General features: G+C 48.5%; 1 protein-coding gene across 2 annotated transcripts in view; it reads right to left on the reverse strand.

Moving 5' to 3' along the window:
* Positions 1 to 17130, reverse strand: part of PUM3 (pumilio RNA binding family member 3) — a 335043-nt gene extending 317913 nt beyond the window's left edge. Inside the window, exon 1 of one of the 2 annotated variants that reach the window (XM_053205311.1) lies at positions 16924 to 17130. In XM_053205311.1, coding sequence (XP_053061286.1) covers positions 16924 to 17083 — 160 coding nt within the window. In that variant the 5' untranslated portion in view covers positions 17084 to 17130. The remainder of the gene's footprint in view (positions 1 to 16923) is intronic. The other variant, XM_053205310.1, reaches the window with a different exon arrangement.
* Between the last annotated feature and the right edge of the window lie 3595 nt (positions 17131 to 20725).

Raw genomic sequence — 20725 nt, forward strand, 5'->3', positions numbered from 1 at the left:
TACATTTACTGGATGGCTTTGGGGGGGGCGGTGTTTGTTCTTCGCTTTCTTCTTTTACGTCAAGGGATCACAAATGTGCTTTCCTTTACCCCTTCTTTACCTACGGCTTTCAAAAGATGCCTCTCCATTTTAAACTCATTTTCTTCTCCTGAAGTGTCACTTTCCCAAAACTGCCTCCTTTGTTTGCCATTTTAAGTTTCTCCTGTTATCAGTTTCCTGATCTACAAGATCACTTTTTTTGTTCCCTGTCTTTTCACTCTTATGGTGGACTTTCTCTTTCTGGTGATGACTTTAGGTCAATACCAGGCCTGCTGCTAGTTTTTCCTTCTCTATTCTATGAAAATGTTAAGGGGCTGCCCTTGCAATTCACAAGGGTTTATAGCAGGAAGACGAGAGACAACTCACTGGGATTCCATGTTCACTTTTGTAGTGGCAGGTATTTTGACAATGTTTGGACAGTATCTGTCTTCTTGTTATGCTGAGAGCATGAGTTTTAGTCCTCTGTTGCTGTTTTTGTTTTGGGGGAAGGATATATTGGGAGATTAGGCTTTACACCATCACTATCGGCTCAACTATGCCGCAAATGAATGTTTAATAACATTGTCGTACCATATAAAATATTTCTAATGACAGCTATGAGAGCCTAGTTTTCTACCTGTCAGAATACACACCGCAAAACAGGTTTATTAATTCACCAGTAAACTGTTGGCATGTACTGTTATGACTGCAGTGACATTAGAAGGCTGCACACCTCAAGAGTCACAAAAGTGGGGCGCCTGGGTGGCTCAGTCGGTTGGGCGTCCGACTTCAGCTCAGGTCTGATCTCACTGTTCGTGGGTTCGGGCCCCACATCAGGCTCTGTGCTGATAGCTCAGAGCCTGGAGCCCGCTTCGGATTCTGTGTCTCCCTCTCTCTCTCTCTGTGACCCTCTCCTGCTCACACTCGGTCTCTCTCCCTCTCTCTCTCAAAAGTAAAATAAACCTTAAAAAAAAAAAAAAAAAGAGTCACCAAAGACATGTGTATTTGAGAGTCTATCCAAAAAGACAGACAGCTAATTGGCCGGAAGTGAAAAATATGAGACAAAAAGGAAAGCAGAGTGCTGGGGAGCAGTTATGTGGTACGTAAATATCCAGTAAAAGACGTTTGCTGCATAGGAAATGTGACACTTGGCAATTACTTTCTGAGGCTACTATAAAAAGACGGACGTAGCTTATGGTTCTTTCTAACCTTGTTTGCCTCTCATGCCTCAGTTCCCCTGGGTTACATGTCTCTTTTCTCTCATTCTGTTAATACTGTGGTTTTGGGTGTCTACAATAGAAACTTCATTCTATGAATTAAAGAGCTGGTGGGATCCACAGGCACACTCAGGAGGACCACATCAAGAAGTATAAGGGCCACTGTGTGCCTTTTTCATAAGTCCTGGGACTGAGTCCACCAACTGCTGACAACAGTCTATGTGTCTACTAGGTAAAATTATCAAGAGTAAGAATTATACAGAAAAACGGATTATTTTTTGTTTTTGTTTTTGTTTTGTTCTGTTTTGTTTTTAAGGAGGCTTCATGCCCAGCACAGAGCCTAACATGGGGCCCAAACCCATGACTGTGAGATCAAGACCTGAACTGAGATCCAGAGTTGGGCGCTCAACTGACTGAACCACCCAGGCACCCTGTAAACTGGTTATTTTTTTTATTACTAGGAAGGTCTTATAATGGTGCAAAGAAATGTGCTTAATAACAATTACAAATGAATGAACAACTATCAGAAATAATGAAAATGACCATGACATTTCATAATCTTGCTATCTGTCAATGACAGAACATCCTGCTTTGGAAACAGTTTGTGTCAAGGAAGCCATTGGGCCTCAAACGATGTGATGTCCCTGTCTCTGAGGTCTAAGCTCCATGGAGAAAAGCGTCTTCTCCAGCTTTCTGGGGAGCTTGATTTTTTTTAGCAATTCCAGGACCTTTTAGAAGATGGCTATTATCTACTCACCGCAAGTCTGTTTGTCCTCATGTAAACTGAGCTAATTAACAGCGTAACAACACATTTAAGAAAGAAGCAGGGAAAAAGGAGTGTAGAAGCCTGGAGTTGATTCCCAAAACACTAAATGATGCTTTGTTGAGGTGAACATCACAAATTAGCTCAACTGCTTCCCCTCATGTGTTGGACTATTATTTTAAAGTTCAAAAAATAAATTCAAAATGGATGAAAGACAATGTCAGACAGGAAACCATCAAAATCCTAGAGGAGAACACAGGCAGCAACCTCTTTGACCTCGGCCGGAGCAACTGCTTACTAGACATATTGCCAGAGACAAGGGAAACAAAAGCAAACATGAACTACTGGGACTTCATCAAGATAAAAAACTTCTGCACAGAGAAAGAAACAGTCAACAAAACTAAAAGGCAACTGATGGAATGGGAGAAGATATTTGTAAACAACATATCTAATAAAGGGTTAGTATCTAAAATCCATAAAGAGCTTATCAAACTCAACACCCAAAAAAACAAATAACCCAGTTAAGAAATGGGCAGAAGACATGAACAGACACTTTTCCAAAGAAGAGATCCATGTGGCTAACAGACACATGAAAAGATGCTCAACATCACTCATCAACAGGGAAATACAAATCAAAACTACAATAAGATACCACCTCACACCTCTCAGAATGGCTAAAATTAATAAGAGACAACAGGTGTTGGTGAGGATGTGGAGAAAGGGAAACCCTCTTGTACTGTTGGTGGGAATGCAAACTGGTGCAGCTGTCATGGAGAACAGAATGGAGGTTCCTGAAAAAACTAAAAACAGAACTACTCTATGATCTATCAATTGCACTACTAGGTAGTGCATCAAAGGATACAAAAATATTAGGTAGTGTATCAAAGGATACAAAAATACAGATTCAAAAGGTCACTTGCACCCCAAAGTATATAGCATTATCAACAATAGCCAAACTATGGAGAGAACCCAAATAGCCATCCACTGATGAATGATAAAGAAGATGTGGTGTATATATACATATACGTATATATGTACACGTATATATATACACACACATATATACATATATATACACACACATATATATACATATACGCATATATACATATATATACACAATGGAATATTACCCAGACATCAAAAAGAATGAAATCTTGCCATTTGCAATGACACGGATGGAGCTAGAGTGTGTTATGCTAAGCAAAATCAGTCAAACAGAGAAAAACAAATACCATATGATTTCACTCATATGTGGAATTTAAGAAACAAAACAGGTAAAGATATGGGAAGCGGGGAGAAAAAGAGCAGAGGGAAACAAACCATAAGAGACTCTTAGATACAGAGAACAAACTGAGGGTTGATGGAGGGAGGTAGATGGGGGATGGGCTAGACGCGTGACACGTACTAAGGAGGGCACTTGCTGTGATGAACACTGGGTGTTGTAAGTGAGGAATCACTGAAATCTACTCCTGAAACCAATATGGCACTGTATGTTAACTAAAATTTAAAATAAACACATAAAAATAATAAACTGCAGGGGCGCCTGGGTGGCAGAGTCGGTTAAGCGTCCGACTTCAGCCAGGTCACGATCTCGCGGTCCGGGAGTTCGAGCCCCGCGTCGGGCTCTGGGCTGATGGCTCGGAGCCTGGAGCCTGTTTCCGATTCTGTGTCTCCCTCTCTCCCTGCCCCTTCCCCGTTCATGCTCTGTCTCTCTCTGTCCCAAAAATAAATAAAAAACGTTGAAAAAAAAATTTTTTTAATAAAAAAAAAATAATAAACTGCAGCACATGTTCTGAGTAGGAAGGATTTGCTCCAAGAAGAACAAAATTAAGCAATAAAAGAAGAGAAACTTGGTTAATTTATAAGAAGGGTTACAGAAAACTTAGCTCACTGTAATAATGGCTGAATAAAGCTGATCTGGAATCTAGGCCCATATTTTCCAAGGAAAAATTACACTTTCCACCCCAGAAGGTACATAACTACACCCACTAGAACCAGGGGCTATTGTACATCTCCCTAGAAATAGAGAAATGGTTAAGACATAAGCCCTGACCTCAAGACCCTGACAGTAAAGGGCCACGTCAGAATATGGGGGAATGCAGGGCGCCTGCTTACGCATCCAACTCCTGATCTCAGCTCAGGTCTCGATCTCACAGTTCGTGGGATTCAGCCCCACGTCGGGCACAGTGCAACAACAGGGAGCCTGCTTGGGATTCTCTCTCTCCCTCTCCCTCTGCCCCTCTGCCACCTGTGCTCGCTCTCTCTCTGTCAAAATAGATAAATATTTTTAAAAAGTCATGTGGGGAAATGCAAAGACACAGGTAATGCTGAAATGCGTTATCGCCAGATAATGTACTCCCAGTCTAAGTGGAATATCAAAGAATCAAATGCTATATGCAAAGAAAGAGAGAGACAGAAAAATCACAACTATTTCTGTGAGGCAGGAGAAAAAAATCATACACGTTGGCTAAGAAAGCACATTCTAAATATTCTGCCAGGAGACCAGGAGAGAGAGTTGAGGTGGACAGTGGGGGACTGATCTCCAGCCTGGCTCTTTTATAGGCACGAGCTGGCTGAGCCTATACGTTGATTCCACGTCTCTGAACCACAGGCTCTTCTAAAGCTGTTATTATTCTATGGATTAGGAAATTAATATTCATTGCCTATAGCTGACATGTTCTGTGCTCTTCTGATCTGATACTCTAAAAACCTAAGGAAACAGCATTCATACCCTGAGGGGCTTGTCATCTGTAGAATCTGTAGATTAAAAGAAACAATTCTCAGAGGAAGAAAAAATACGAAATCGGGAAAGAGCGTCCCTGGAAGGAAAAAAGAAGCTTCATCCAACGGAAATGCATGAAGCAATGACAGAGCATTTGTTCTCCAAGCACAGAGAAGCACTACGAGGGCTGAGACTCCAGCCCAGCGCCTGGGCTTACATCTCAGGTCTGTCCTTTCCTCTGAACGTCGGAGGCTTTCCCGAACATGCTCTTATTCTGCACGTAGCATCTCACATTAACCTGCAATACTCACCTTGGGATCTGGGCAGCCGTTAGCCGCATGCGGGTGGGTGAAGAGCAGTGAACACCGTTCAGACCCACCTTTCTCTTCCCTGTTCCGACTTATGGATTTTCATTCATCTCGGATTTTCTGATACCTGCGATCCAAGGCAGAGCTGCTCTCTCAAGCCTGTCCAGAGTCTATCTCCAAGTCTTTTAAAATACAAATTCTAGGGCCACCTGGGTGGCTCAGCCGTCTAAGCGCCTGACTTGGGCTCAGGTCATGATTTCATGATTCGCAGGTTCAAGCCCTGCATTAGGCTCTGTGCTGACAGCTCAGAGCCTGGAGCCTGCTTCGGATTCTGTGTCTCCCTCTCTGTCTCTGCCCCTCCCCTGCTCACGTTCTTCTTTCTCGCCCTCAAAACTAAAATAAACATTAAAAAAATAAAAAAATAAAATAAAATAAAATAAAATAAAATAAAATAAAATAAAATAAAATAAAATATAATATGAATTCTAAACCCATGACTGGGTAAATGTCAAGGTTTGTGAAACAGGTTTTAGATTATGACTTTAAGTCCTACAACGTGACTGCCACAGAAAACAGCGAGATCCGTAGAGTGTACCCCTCGTTTATCACCTAAGATGCAATAAATACACAGTGAGGGCTTAGCTTCCTTCCTTCCTTCCTTCCTTCCTTCCTCCCTCCCTCCCTCCCTCCCTCCCTCTTCCTCCCTTTGTCCTTCCCTCCTTTCTGCCCTCCTCCCCTCCTCCCGCCCTTTCTCCCTACCTCCCTTCCTTCTATCCTTCCTCCCTTTCTCCCTCCCTCCCTTCTGCCCTCCTCCCTTCCTCCCTCCCTCCCTTCTTCCTTTCTCCCTTCCTCTTCCTCCTTTCTTCTCTTCCCTCCTTTCTCCCTTCCTTATCCATTTCTCCTTTCCCATACTGCACTGGCCTCCTTGTTCACTCCATACAACGGCCACTGTAATTTCTCGCGTTTGAAACAACGTCGCAATGTGTCCTGTGAGCAACCTGAAACTGCTTCAGTGTCTGAACCTAAGCACAAACTTACCTTCAATGCATCTCTTCCCCACAAAGAATAGCTAGCTAAGCCCTCCACAAAAAGCAATGAGGTCATGATGAAGTAACCCTGACTAAAAACTAAGCACGAGTTACCACCACGGGATTTGTCTTGGTCCTAGACAGGGGCCTCTTCCATCCAGCTCTCCAAAGCAGAGCAAAGGACCTAGAAGCCAGAGGCACAGTGGAGCTGATTTTTGGTTCTATCGATCAGTGCAACTCTGCTAGCAGATGTTGTATACTTTTAGATATGTTCTTTTGTTCTGCGATTTAGCTGCAGACTCCCTGGGAGATTCAGGGCAGGACTGTACTTGATAACTAATTTAAAGAAGAAGGATTCTTTACGTGATGTTTACCAATTCATGTTAGAACTCCAACTATGTTTTTCTCAGCCAAGACTGCAGGAAGTCCAGCACAAAGTCCCTGATCCTTTCCAAATGGTACTAGAATACATGCTCTGTGAAAGTGGTGACCTCTTTTTGTTCATTCCACATGGCGGGGCAGACTCCAAGATGGCCCTCAACGATCCCTGCCTCCTGGGAGGGCATGATCGTGCCATCATGTAATCCCCTCTCGTCAAGTGTGGACCGGCCTAGGGACTAACCAACAGACGATGGCGAAGGTCACAGGCGTGGCTTCCATGATTAAGTTACATTTGACCGAGACTTCCATCTTGTTATCAGACCCCTTCCTCTCTTGCTGGCGTTGAGGACATAGGGCCACACTGTGTAGGCCCATGTACCACTGAACTGGAGGTAACCTCCAGCAAATGGGCAGTAAGAAGCCAAGGCCTACAGTGAAAAGCGCTTAAAGAACTGGACTCAGCCAACAACCACACAAGAGGATCCCTCCCCGGTCAAGTTTTTATATTGAAATCTCAGCACTGGCCAGAGCACTGACTGCAGGTTCTGAGACCCTACGCAGAGGATTCCGAAGCCTTGCCCAGACTCCTGACCACAGAAATGAGGAGGCAATCAATGCGTGTCGTGTTAAGCCACTAAGTCTCTAGTTATTTGTTACCCGGCAATAGATAACTGATACACTGCTATTTGCCCTGAACGGTGTCTGGCTCATGGGCTCATGGTGGGTATGCAATAAATATGAACTGCACGAATCAATAAATGAAACGAATTCCTCTCACAGGTACAGCTAGAGTTACTGAAGGAAGTTAGTAAGCTATTCATCATGGTGCTGCTGCGTACAACACAACAAGGCGAATAAACTCAATTTTCCACAACAAACATGCTAAAGAATGCAATTTTCTAACATAAACATATAGTAAGTAAATACAATTTCCCACAACAAACATGTTAAACAAGCTTTTCAGCAGTCTTAATCGCCTCAAGGTTGACTTCTATTTCCCAGCAGATAACCATGGCCTTTCCACGGTTAAAAACGAAATACGACTGGAGACCTTTTTGCCCTTCTTAGTAAAGACACTGACCAGGAACTCAGTTTCACGATGACAAGATTCAGAATGTGCATAGCTCTGACCGAGACAGAGCTTTCTCCTGACCCGGCTAGTACTCACCATTCTCCATGCGTTCATGGCTCCTAATTGGAAAACACACTTCAACCTTGTCGCTCATGCTCGCAGAAGCATTTGGGTCAACCTCTTCCTTGCCTCTCAAGGTTTCTCATTAAATCCTCTTGCAACCTGCGGCCTGCGTTTCCAACTTCGATTTTAACCAACAGTAGGTCATAAAATTCTTTCACTTCTCATTCCAAGTTGTGATCATCGCCACGAAAGCAGAGGGCTTAGACAAATGGCGGTGGGCACGGCGGGCCATGAGAGGTCCTTTCTGCAAAAAGGATTTCCAGGCTTTGACGTAAAGAACGAGAAGGACTCAAATATACAAAAAGGCTGGAGTGGAGATGTGGAGTCTGAAAAGCATTGTAGGCAGATGGAACGGTACCTAAAAAGGCCCTGAGAAATGATCCCTCAGTAGAGAGACAGACTAGTGTGACAGAGAGCCACAGGGTGAAAGTGGCTAGAATCACAAAATATATTTTTCCCGAAGAGTCCTGTGCGAAGTCCACCATGGACAGAATCCCACAGAAACCGCTTTGCAAACGGTTCTAGAACATGAAGTACGCCCCAGAGAGGTGGTAACTTTGCTTTACGACTGCTTGCCGAGCATCTCTGCGTTATTTTTATTGGATCGTTTTGACCCTACTTCCCTCAAAAATAAATGGAAGTCACTGTATTGTCTTTCACATTTCATTATTCTGTTTCTCTCCCCCCCCCCCACCCCACATAACCTTATGAGGTAAAAATGATCTCAGCTTCTACAAGAGAAAACAAAGTAAGCTTCTGGTAGGTTCACTAAACCCAAGGTCATGAAGCTAAAACATGGGGAAATCTGATCTGGTTAATCCAACCACCTCGCCACCCTTCTTATAACACAGGGGTTAAAATGGTGAGAAGCAATTAACAAAGGAAGGTCACACAATTCTATTTAGATGACTGGTCCAGAGTTTAGAAAACCTTAATTCTGCCTGAAATATGCCAAGAGGCCTACCATCAGCCACGCGACTCTCTTACTCGGGTTTCTAAACTCACTGATAAATCTAGTTGCTGCAAACCATGAGCAAACAGTGTTTTCTAATTCCGTGGCCTAATCCGACTTTGGGTTTGTGACTAGAAGTCCCACCTCGCCCCAGGCTAAAGACTGGGTGATTAAACACAAGACAGTATCACGGAAAGGGGGACAGAGGCAGGTTTTGAGGACGATACACCTGGGACAGAATGAACCAATAAAATCAGGTCAATATTATTTTTCCCTCCAGCTCACCGTGAGTCTAGACATAACATGTCTAGCACCTACCATGAAGGAGTAGCTTAGCTGAATGGAGGTAAATACAATTGGAGAGTGATTAAGGATACCCAGCAATCTCTCAGACCCAGAAAAAAAAGACCTTGCTCAAGAATGCAAAGTCATTCCTCTGAGTGAAACATTCAAGGATTAAATGCTGGGAAAATCTAACCCCCTCAGCTTTTATCTGCAAATCTTCACTGTGAAAACCCAGATGCAGGGGAGAGAGAATTGAGGGGTGTGGGGAGGTCTCCCAAGCACTAGGGGCTTATTTGGGGGGGATGATCCTGGGAGGAGAACTTCTTGCCTAGATAAACCTCTTCGTTTCAAGTACTAACTCATCAAATTAAGGGACGGCTGTGCTGTCCGTTGACTCACAAGATGCCTGTGTCTGTTTTCTCTTCCATGTGGCACGGACTCTTAAGTCTTAATCCGTGGAGTGCCTGTCTTTAAACTGGTTTATTCATGGGTACTCAATACAGACCACAACTCAGTACAATTATTCAAAGTGGAGGAAGAAAGGAATCATAAAGAGTCCGTATTCGCCAGGGAAAGGAGTCTTTTCATTCATTTTCCCTTCAGTGACGTTAGACTCAAACACACAAGGGCTTTGGATGGTTTTATATTTTGCATCCATTCGAGATACCCCTACTGCCTCACAGAGGAAAGCAATGCTTTCTCTTCACTGACGAACAGCCCACAGGGCTGGAGCCCCAAACCAGGTGTAGCTGGGCATCCCCGTTTAGTTGTATTAAATATCTTCCTGGGAAAACTAAAACGAAATCGTGCAAGTGTTGCTCTTGGTAAAATAGCAAGAAAAGAAAGAAGTTACTCGGCAGGATTCCTATTCTAACAACCCTGTGTTGTTCACCGGACTGTGAACAGGAGGGGTCTACTGTTGGGGAGAGGGACTACCGTGCCAAAGGTACACGCTGCGTTTCTCTGGTGCTCTAGATGGAGAAGTTCAGAGTATTTGAGTTTGTGATCATCGGGGCGTGAGCAGGGGCCAGAGTTCTGCACTTTTCCTTCCTCCTGCACCCACATGAAAGGCATTCGGCTGGCACACATGAACTTCTTCTTCACTGTCACAGAAACAGGTACAACGGGGGGGGGGGGGTGGCTGGCACCTACCACCAAGGGGCCAGGGACGCTCACCTCTCTGTGATGTCTCTCACAATGAAGAACTTCCTCAGCACATGCGCTACCCATGCCTCACTCAGAAATGCTGCTCCGCAGTGGCGATTCTAGCCTCGCTGCACCCCCTGTCCCCTCAGGGTTCTCCAATGCCTTCGGGAGAAGGACAGGAGCCCACCTATCCCAGCCCCCTCCCACCCGCTTCATGACCAGCTGAGATGGTGTTTTCTGGGCTGCTCACCAAGTGGTAGGCTTACAGGGGTTTTGTGTGTTGTTTGTTTGTTTGTTTGTTTGTTTTTGCAGGGGGAGGTGAGGAGGAGCAAATTCAATTCAAGAGAGAAGAGTTAAGGAGTCCGCTGTGGCACCTATCAAAATCCATGGTCTCTAACCAGCTTTTTCAGTAATTGCGATGGAGAGGGAGGTTTTCATGCCCCAAACCCCATGAGTGAGCGAGCGAGTGAGTGAGTGAGTGAGTGAGTGAGTGAGTGAGTGAGAGAGTGAGTGTGTTACATCCCATATGACCTGGTTGGTCTAACTGGCAGTTTTAAAGTTGTATTTTTATTTCTGAGAGAGAGAGAGAGAGAGAGAGAGAGAGAGAGAATCCCAAGCAGGCTCTTGTGGGGCTCGATCTCATGAACCATGAGATCACGACCTGAGCGGAAATCAACAGCCACTGAGGCTCGCCCTAACACAGTTTATACACATAATCCTGTGCCACTCTGGCCATAAAGAAGTGGGGTCTACACGCTCTCTCCTCGAACCTGGGCAGCCTTATCCCTGCGGTGATCAATACGGTATGACACGGGGGATGTCATACTGATTTCCAGGTGCGTGTCACCAAGAGTCATGCGGCTGCTGCTTAGTCTGTGGGAAAACTCTCTCTTGGAGCCATGTGTCTCCATGGAAGAAGCCCGTGGTGGGAGGAGCTCATGTGGGAGGGAGCCAAGCCACACGCAGGCTCCCCACTGACTGTCCTATCTCCGAATCCTCTCCATTTTATGAGGGTTCTCTGGAGAAACAGTATCCATAGGGTGTGTGGGGACATCGGGCAAATCTCAAATCCACAGGGTAGGCTGGCAGAGTGAGTACCCGGGGAAGAGCCAGTGCTGCTGTTCAAGTCCAAAGGCCATCTGCTGGCAGAATTCCTTCTTGCTCGGGGAAGATCAGGCTTTGTCCTGTTAAGGCCTTCAAATGATTGGACGAGGCCCACCCACATTCGGGGACGGGGGAGGGGAGTGCAATCTGCTTTACTCCAAGTCGCCAATTTAAATGCTAGTCTCATCCAAAAACACCCTCACCTAAACATCCAGGTAATATCTGACCAAATATCTGGGCCCGCAGCCCACCCAAACTGGCACAAAAGCTTAACCGTCACACCAGCCCAGATACCAGCCCAGGTAAAGGAAGCTTTCTTGCATCCCCCCAGACCAGGCTGGCCACCAGCTGAGTCCCAGAGGGCAGCCTCGGTCGATGCCACAAGGAGCAAAAGCCTCACCCAGCCCAACTCTGCCTGGTCCCTTAACCCACAGAATCTGGAAACGTGATCAAATAGTTATTTTAAGTCACTGGGTCCGAGATGGCTCGTTATACTCTAAGAGTAATTGCAGCACGAACTTTCACTCATACTGCTCCCGTCCCTCTCCACCCGGTCGCAAACACAGCTCCTTCCAGCCTCGGGGCCTTGCCACCTGCCATTTCTTCTGCCCGGGGTGCTCGTCCTCTGGTTCTTGGCTTAGCTGGCTGCTTTCATTCTTACTGCCTCACATCAAATGTTCCTTCCTCAGAGAGACCTTCCCCGACCACTCTTTGAACTGGCCTCCCTCCCTCCCTTTGTCTCTTTTCTTTTTCCTTCCCATTGGGTTCAAAACATTTATCTCGCTCTGCAATTGCCTCGCTCTGTCATTGGCTATTGTCTTCCCCCAATTAAAATATTAGCTCCAGACAAATGGGTCTTTCTCCAGCTCATTTACTGTTCAGCCCGTGATTCGCGCAGAACACGTGTTCGATAAATGTTTGTTGAATGAAAAATAATGAATGCCTCTATCGTTTGTAGGTGACTGACTTCAGGATCCTGGTCAGAGGCTCCAACTTACTCACTTGCTACCACAGAATTTAATGAAGGGAGATTAATACTCCCATGTGATACAAAGGATGTTTTTCTCTGACTTTTCCTCTGTTCTTTTTTTCCCCCTCTAATGAGATGAGCAACCGCAAGGGAACAAGATACGTAGCGTCCTTTTAAAATACCTCGGAGACAAGAAAATCACTGCTTTTTTATACTTGATTACCTATGAGGCTTATTCACGTATCTTCCTAACTCTTCCAGATTAATTAAAAGACAGCTCTAAACCGAACAAGGAAGAAAGCGTCTGTCTCCTCTCCTGGAGACCTGGCCTACCATTAACTTTTGTGTGACACAGTCCCACATCTTAAATTCCTTTGTCCTCCGGCCCCCCCCCCCCCCATCAGGAAACCTACCTTAGGGAAGGGGTAGAGAGGAGGCAGGCCATCCCCCACCCACTGTGTGGTTCCTCTCCATTTTCCAGTTCCTTAACATATTTTAGGGATGAAAATAATATTCTTCCCCCATCACCTGAACTCAAGACCTTAACCACAGGCCCTTCCTCTGTGCAGCCACCCCCACCCTATATACTAACCGATTCCGGTATGTTCTGATTCTCCCTTGTATTAACTCTTTCTTTCTTTTTTTTTTTTTTTTTTAATTTTAGACAGAGAAAGAGTATCCGCAAGCAGGGGAGGGCAGAGGGGGAGACAGAGGATTCAAAGCGGGCTCCGCGCTGGGAGCAGAGAGCCAGATATGGGGCTTGAACTCATGATCTGCGAGGTAATGACCCCCAAGTCGAAGTCGGATGCCCAACGGACTGAGCTACCCAGGTGCCCCAACTCTGTCTTTTATTCCTGTATACTGATGCTTTGACACTTGGGACCTTGGGGACCCCAGGGAGACCGCCCCTCCTAGATGAGCCAATTCCTGGAGACAGTCAACAACTCACTGCAAACACACTTTTCAAACACAAGCCGGTCAATCCAGAGCCCACACCCCCAACATTCCCTATAGCGGGCTCTCACACTCCAACTCCAGGCCACCATCAACGATAATCAACCCAGGGCCAGGTGCCCGGCAACTCGGGAGAGACCCTACACCCCCAGCCTGCTGAAATTATTCAAAGCAGCCACCCTCAGCCTGCTTACCCCGCCTCCCCCATTCTTCCCCCACAGAAACCACAGTGAAGGCTCTTACCCACAATTCCCCTTACTCCCCCTGCCCCCTGACCCGCCTACTGCTTCTCCACGTGCTCACCACCATGGTGTGGCATGTTTCCTTCTCTTGGGAACCCTGAAGAACTAACCTTCCAGTGGCAACCATCTCCAGATTCGTTGACCTCACTACGCTTCAAATTTCCTATCAATGCACTACATTTTGTTTTAAAAAAATTTTTAGTGTTTATTTATTTTTGAGAGAGAAAAGAGAGAGAGTGAGCAGGGGGAGGGACAGAGGGAGAGAGGGAAACACAGAAGCCGAAGCAGGCCCCAGGCTCCGAGCTGTCAGCACAGAGCCCGACGCGGGGCTCAAACTCATGAATTGCGAGATCATGACCTGAGCCAAAGTCGGACGCTTAACCAACGGAGCCACCCAGGCGCCCCAAAAAATTTAAAAATTCTTGATTTAACGGGCACCTGGGTGGCTCTGTCAGTTGGGTGTCCACCTCTGGCTCAGGTCATGATCTCACAGCTCATGAGTTCAAGCCCACTGTGGGGTCTGTACTGCCAGCTCAGGGCCTGGAGCCTGCTTCGGATTCTGTGTCTCCCTCCCTCTCTGCCCCTCCCCTGCTCATATTGTCTCTCTCTGCCTCAAAAATAAACACTAAAATAAATTCTTGATTTAGATCCCCAATTCACTCAACAAACACTTACTGATGCCTTGTGGGTACCAGGTACTGTCGAAGGCTCTGGGGAGAAAAGGATGAACCAGGCATGCTCTTGGGAAGGCTCGCGGTAGAAAGAGGGTCTCAAAAAAATATGTTTGAGAAAAAAAGGAATAAATGATTGTCTTCTCAGACTTCATAAGCTGGAGTGCTGGACCCCCTGGTGTGTTCCCTTCATAAAATCATTTGTCAGTTTTGGAGGGCCTGAAATTAGAATAAACTGGTTTGTCTTGTCCTGTTCCTTTTTTTTTTTTTTTTTTTACATGACAAGCTATTGAGACTGGGACTCTAAAAGATTGTTCAGTTTTTCCTAGTTATTATCGATTAGACTTAATGGAGTTTCCTTTGGAACATCTTGACAAAAATACAGCCTGGCTATCCCTCAGAACAGCCAAGGAAACTATTATTTGGGGGGGGGGGCAGAATATAAACATTAATAATAATGGTAAACACGTACTGAGCTCTTAATACATGCCATGCATTATACGTGGTATATATGTTATTTTATTTAATGATGTAACACGCGTGTGGCCATTCTTACTTTACAGATGAAGAAACAGACGCTTACATAGGGTGAATCATCTCCTAAGTGCAGCACAGCTAGTAAAACACATCACCGGGATTTGAATCCAGGCACAGTTACCAGAGCCTCCTTCTTTAATAACTAATTCCATACATGAGCTAAGAAACTGTATCATTTTCTAAGGATACATTGCTTAGACCCATTCTTCCAATCCATTAAAGACTTTGCACCCATCCCAAAAACTTCACCCGGGGAGAAAGCCTCGCCATTTGGACTTCTGCTACTCAAGGTCCGATATTTGAATACAACACCATATTTCTTCTAAGAGTATACTAGAATCTGTTTCTCAACCTGCTCTGCCTGGCCATCACCCACAGTGGTCTAGTTGGCCATACAGTAAGACGAGCTACTAAAAAAACAACTCCAGAATAGTTTCTCTCCAGAAACTCTCCATAAAAAGAGTAGCCAGCTTTAACAACTGCATTTTAGGACTCAAGCTGTTAAGAGCGTGAGTTCTCTGCTTCCTTGTTAGTGAATCTTTCCCGAGGAATTTTCAAAAATTCACACAATGACTGCCTGCCTGCCTCAGCTTTAATTATTCCTTCTATTTCCATGAGTCTGGTCTAATCCCTACCACAGAGGTCACCTCTAGACTCTATTTATGGCTTTAAGGGAAAACATATTCTTCTGTGTAAAGGAACTTCGTCCTTATAGGCCAGGCACTGGGTTACTTGTTGGGGAGTCTACGAGTTCAATGACCTCGAACTTCCAGTATTTCTTCTCTGAACACGTATCTGTGGGAAAGGAATTCATAGGACACTGAGTAGTGTGTAAATCTCAAACCTGGTCCTTTGTTTCTCCATGTGTATGGCTACGGATTAAATAAAATTACCATCACTGGGGTGCCTGGGTGGCTCGGTCAGTTAAGCGTCCAACTCTTGATTTCTGCTCAGGTCATGATCTCAAGGTTGGTGAGCTGGAGCCCCACATTGGGGCTCCACGGTGTCTACGGAACCTGCTTAGGATTCTCTCTCTCTCTCTCTCTCTCTCTCTCTCTCTCTCTCTCTCTCTGCCCCTCCCCCGGGCCCTCTCATGCTCTCTCTCAAAAGGAAAAACCAACAACATTAAAAAAAAATTACCATCGTTGACAAACTGAACAGTTTCCTGGCACCTTGCGTTTGAAAATTCCCAGGGGAAACACTGAAAGCTACTTTCTTTTCCCTCCTGCAATCTAGGAGTTGCTGAGTAAGGCTTCTGATCCCGGGCCAAGACTCAAACTAAGACACCAGTCAAACAGTTTTTAATACTTATTTTTTAAAGACCCAGACTTCTCCATTCCAGCCCAGAGTAAAGGGAGAAAACACATCGGATGGTTTTCTTTTCTACCACAACAAGCATTTATCGAATGCCTACTGTGTGCCTGAGTCTGTTCTAAGGCCTCGGCGGTGTAGCAGTGAACTTGGATTCGCTTTGTCCCAGACGAGCACGTCTGGACCTGAGAGTTATTTGAACTTGTGGGAATTCTTATCAACGGAACCACATCACAACGGCAGAGCATTTTCAACTGTACTCAGAATCTTAGAAGTTAGGGTCGGAAGAAAGAAGCCCCAGGAGTCTTTGGAGGCTTGCAGCTGTCTGGGGCTCTGCTCCCCACCCTTACTAGGATGGGGTGTTTAATATGAGCCGCGCCGAGGAGCTGTTTGTTACCCCTTCATATCTCTATGCAAAGTTTGGTGCTCCCTATGCACATTTTGTGGGGCCAGGCTCTATAGGTTTCCTCGGATGCTCAAAAAGGTCCAGGACCCTGGAAAGATCAGAAGCATTCGCCAGCCCACAGCTCCAGGAACCTAGGGACTGGAAAAAGTGCACGTCGTGGCAGAGGTCGCTTTTTGAACCTAAAAGGAGACACCTAGTAGAGAGCCCACACCGGCCGCGACAGCCGCCCCGGACCGGTGCACCCCCGGCCCAGCCCTCCCGGCGCGTCAGAACGCGGCCAGCACCAGGCTGCAGGTGCGGCTGGAGGGCGGCCCGCCGCCGGGGAGGGAAGGAGAGCCCAGCAGGCCTGGAAGAAAGGAGACAGGGTTTCCCGTCCCGCTCTGCTCCTGGGTGGGTGCGTCGCGCGCCTCTCTTCTCGGGACCTCGCTCCGGACACCTCTAAGTTACGGCCAAGTTCTCAGGGCCCGGCTGCCCACGGCTTCCAAGTTCTCTGAGCGCACTAAAGACGCAACGCGGGCCGGGCCGGGCCGGGTGGGCGGAAGCCGCCCGGCACGTCCCCCCCCCCCCCCGCCCGCCACGGGGAGCCGCGGGGCGCACCCCGCACTCGCCCGCGCCGCGCACCCCCCGCGGACGCGCGGCCGCCCCCGCCGCCCGCACGCCGCGCTCGCGCGCGCCCGGCTCCAACTTCCGAGCGGGACTGGGTACTTCACCGTCGGTCACCGTCGCGTCCGCCTCCTCCCCCGCCGGGTGCACCTCCAGCCGCAGGCACTTCGGGCTGGGGGGCGACAGCGGCCCCGCCCCGAAGAGCTGCTCCTCGGTCACGAAGCGCAGCTGCACGCGGAACTGCAGGCGCGCCGGGCCCCGGGCCATGCTGCGAGCGCCGCCGCCCCGAGCCCGGGCGGCGCCCCGGGAAACGGCCGGGGGAAGGGGAGGGACTTGCAAGCGCCGGCCGCCCTCCTCACCTCCGCGCGCCGCCGAGCGCCGACCTCCGGCAGCCCGCGGGCTCCCGCCGGCACCTGCCGCCCGGGGCCCCGCCCGCCCCGCCCCTCGCCCCCGCCGGGGGGCGCGCGGGGACACGGCGACCCCCGCCCCGCGGGCGCCGCGCAGGTGCGCGCGGCCACGGCTCCCAGCCGCACGTTGGCGGAGGGCGCGAGGCACCTGGAGGCGCCGGGGCTTTGCAAGCAGAAGGGTGACACCTGCTGTTCGCTGGGTCCGCTCTGCGGGCGTGGGCGCGGGTTTGGGAACGGCCGGGGCCCGGGCTCTCTGCCGGCTGCGCCTTCGCCCGGGTTCCGGGCCACTCACACCCGGGGGGAGCGGCCGTCCCCAGTGCGGACGGCGGCGGCCAGGCGGCGGGGGAGACGCTCGCGCGGGCACCTGGCTGGCCTCCAACGACCGCAGTCCCCTCCGGTCACCTGGCGTCGCAGGCTCGCTCTCTCGGATGGACCGTTGCCCTCGCTGTGGGTCGGGAGGGCCTGGGACGCTCGTCCCCAAGTTGACGCCTGGTCCCAGCTGCTACCCAACCTGGCCGGTTGGCTCCGGCGTCCAGGGATGGGGGGGTGGGGGTGGGGGCTCCAAACCCTGGGGAGCCACATCACACGTTAGTCTTGTGCGAAGAGAAATTGGTCCGCGGCAGGAAATTAAGAAAAGAAAGACGTCTTTTTTTTTTTTTTTTCCTTTCTTTTTGACCAGAGGCCCCCACAGCCATAGACTCAGTGCCATCAGGGGAACTTTTCTTCACATTCGGAACCAACTTCTATGTGTCCTTGGTCGGTGACCCCCCTCTGGCGGAATGGATTGCAGGAAGGAAGCAAGGATTGTAAATCCGTTGGGATTCCACAAAGACGATGTCCTTAACTAAGCAGGGTGACTTCCTAGACGCCCGCTGGGGTCTCTGTCCCGACCCTAAAACCCTGCCAGGTCTAAGGAATCTCTGGTCTCAGGGTCTCCCCGCCCCCTCCCCCCAGTCCCCTCCACCCCCCATTGTGGTCCTGCTTCCTGATGTGGCCTCTCTGACTCCTCACCTTGTTCCCCGAAGAGGCCTTCTCTATGGTCTTTTGTAGCAACGTGGATGGAACTGGAGAGTGTTATGCTAAGTGAAATAAGCCATACAGAGAAACACAGATACCATGTTTTCACTCTTATGTGGATCCTGAGAAACTTAACAGAAACCCATGGGGGAGGGGAAGGGAAAAAAAAAGTTGGAGAGGGAGGGAGCCAAACCATAAGAGACTCTTAAAAACTGAGCATAAACTGAGGGTTGATGGGGGGGTGGGAGGGAGGGGAGGGTGGGTGACGGGTATTGGGGAGGGCACCTGTTGGGATGAGCACTGGGTGTTGTATGGAAACCAAGTTGACAATAAATTTCATATTAAAACTGAAGAGGCCTTCTCTGGCCTCCTTCGCTGTCTCGTCTCTTATCATCTAAGCACCATGCTCTTTTTACCTCATTCTCACTTCCTTACCTCATATTGTCACTTCTCACAAATCATGGCTTTGATTTGTGCCCTCGGAGCTTCCAGGAATCAGATATCCAGGAGTTGGAGCTGTGGAGAGGGTTTCTGGGGTGGGGACCACAGAGCACCTGCATGCTGCCCCACCCCCCATCCCTCACCAACCAGGCTGCCTGCACTGGTCCCAGCCTCCTCAGAGCACTCTCCTGCCCTTTCCTCATCCTTTCCCCTTACTACCCACTGCCTGGATGGCGCTAAGTACTTTCATGCTGCTGAAGACCCCTAAAGTAGCTCTTGAACCTCTTTATCCTTCTGTCAAAAAAGCCTGTTCAGCCTTCATATGTTGTCTGAGGCTAAGTGGAAAGTAGGCCGTGGGGGGGGGGGGGGATGTCTGATTTCTCCTCAAAGTGAAAGGTGGGGGCGCCTGGGTGGCTCAGTCTGTTGAGCCACTGATTTGGAGCTCAGGTTCGTGGGTTCAAGCCCCGTGTCAGGCTCACGGCTGTCAAGCACAGAGCCCGTTTGGGATCCTCTGTCCCTCTCTCTCTCTCTGCCCCCCCCCCCCATCTCTCTCTCTGTCTCTCTCTCAAACATAAAAAGAAGTGAATGGCGGATGAAAATGACTCATAAAGCATCTCTAGGGGCAGCTGGCTGGTTCAGCCAGTACAGCGTACACTCCTGATCTCTAGGTTGTGAGTTAGAGCCCCGCACTGGGTGTAGAGATTGCTTTAAAAAAAAAAAAAAAGAAAGAAAGAAAGAAAAAAGCACCTCTAAAAGGGCACTATCTTGACCTTAGTAGAACTCCCACCATACCTTCAAGAAACCAGGAGTTTTGTGACTTAAACAAAAAAACGTTAATGGCAGTCTTGCCTCCACATTAATACGGGGGGCAGAGACTCAACTTCAGCTAACTGGAGCAAAATATCAAAATATTGTGATTCACTACGAAACTGGGAAAGCTAAGCTTTGGTCATGACTAGATGTAGGGACTCAATTAAGGTTACCATATGGTCTCGCCTCGCCTCTTACAGGAAGGTCTTAGTCATATGCTGGAAGCAGTCGTGGATTTCCTCCATTTCAGCAAAGGCAAGGCCCCTTCTACTCGCTCCAAATCAGCTTGGGTCAGTGGACAATAACCGGCTTGCTGTGCTGGGTCTACCCAACCGCGGCCTGGGCCAGGGAGACTGGGAGCCTTCCCGAATTTGCACCATCAGAATGAGGGATGAGCAGACACCCACCAGAGGAAGGTAGCTGGGATGCGAGCGATGGCATCTCATCGTGCTTACCCCATGCCCGGCGCGGGCCCAAGCATATCATGTGCATTAATGCACTGACTCCTCCCCGCCACCCTGAGAGAGAGATACTGTGGTTACCCTCATCTTTACTGATGAGGAAACTGAGGCACCAAAGAGCAACGCACTCGCCCGGGTTCCCAGCTGAGAAGTCGCAGAAGCCCTCTCCAACGGTTCAGACACAAAAGTAAGTTTGGAATAGCCCTTACTACCATTTTCCAACGTCAGAAGCTAGGAGCCTAATTTCTTAGTATTCCAAATGGATACAGCTCGAGGGCACAGAAATTCCTACTCTCCTTTCCTTCTTGTCTTCCCAGGCTCGCGAAGATGTCTAAGAATTCCTTAGGCTTCCCCTCCCTGGAATGTTTCACCTTCCAGCCGTTGTTTTTACGGTATCTGAGCGGTATCTGCCTGGGTCCAAGCACTGGGAGAAAGGGAGTCATTTCTTCTTACCTTTGTGTTGAACATAAGGCAGATCCACTCCATCTATTGAACCATCTAATTGAACCACCACGGCTTTCGACTCTCTAGCGTATCCCAAGCTTCTGTTTTCTGTCCGACGAGGCCGTCTCCTCGTTCCGGTCATCAGCATTTTCTTCTCGGGGCCATCCAGCTTTGTTTTACTCAGTTCGGGAGGGTGGCTGAGACGACACAGGGGCCCCACCGTGCAATGGAGCGCTCGTGGAGACCAGCTGGGCACACGCACCTGCTGAGGTCCCATCTCTGGTGGGCCGGCCTCCGACCGTGCCGGGGGTGGGGGTGGGGGGATGTCT

The sequence above is a fragment of the Acinonyx jubatus genome, chromosome D4 (assembly GCF_027475565.1).
Source record: "Acinonyx jubatus isolate Ajub_Pintada_27869175 chromosome D4, VMU_Ajub_asm_v1.0, whole genome shotgun sequence".
Taxonomy (NCBI): domain Eukaryota; kingdom Metazoa; phylum Chordata; class Mammalia; order Carnivora; family Felidae; genus Acinonyx; species Acinonyx jubatus.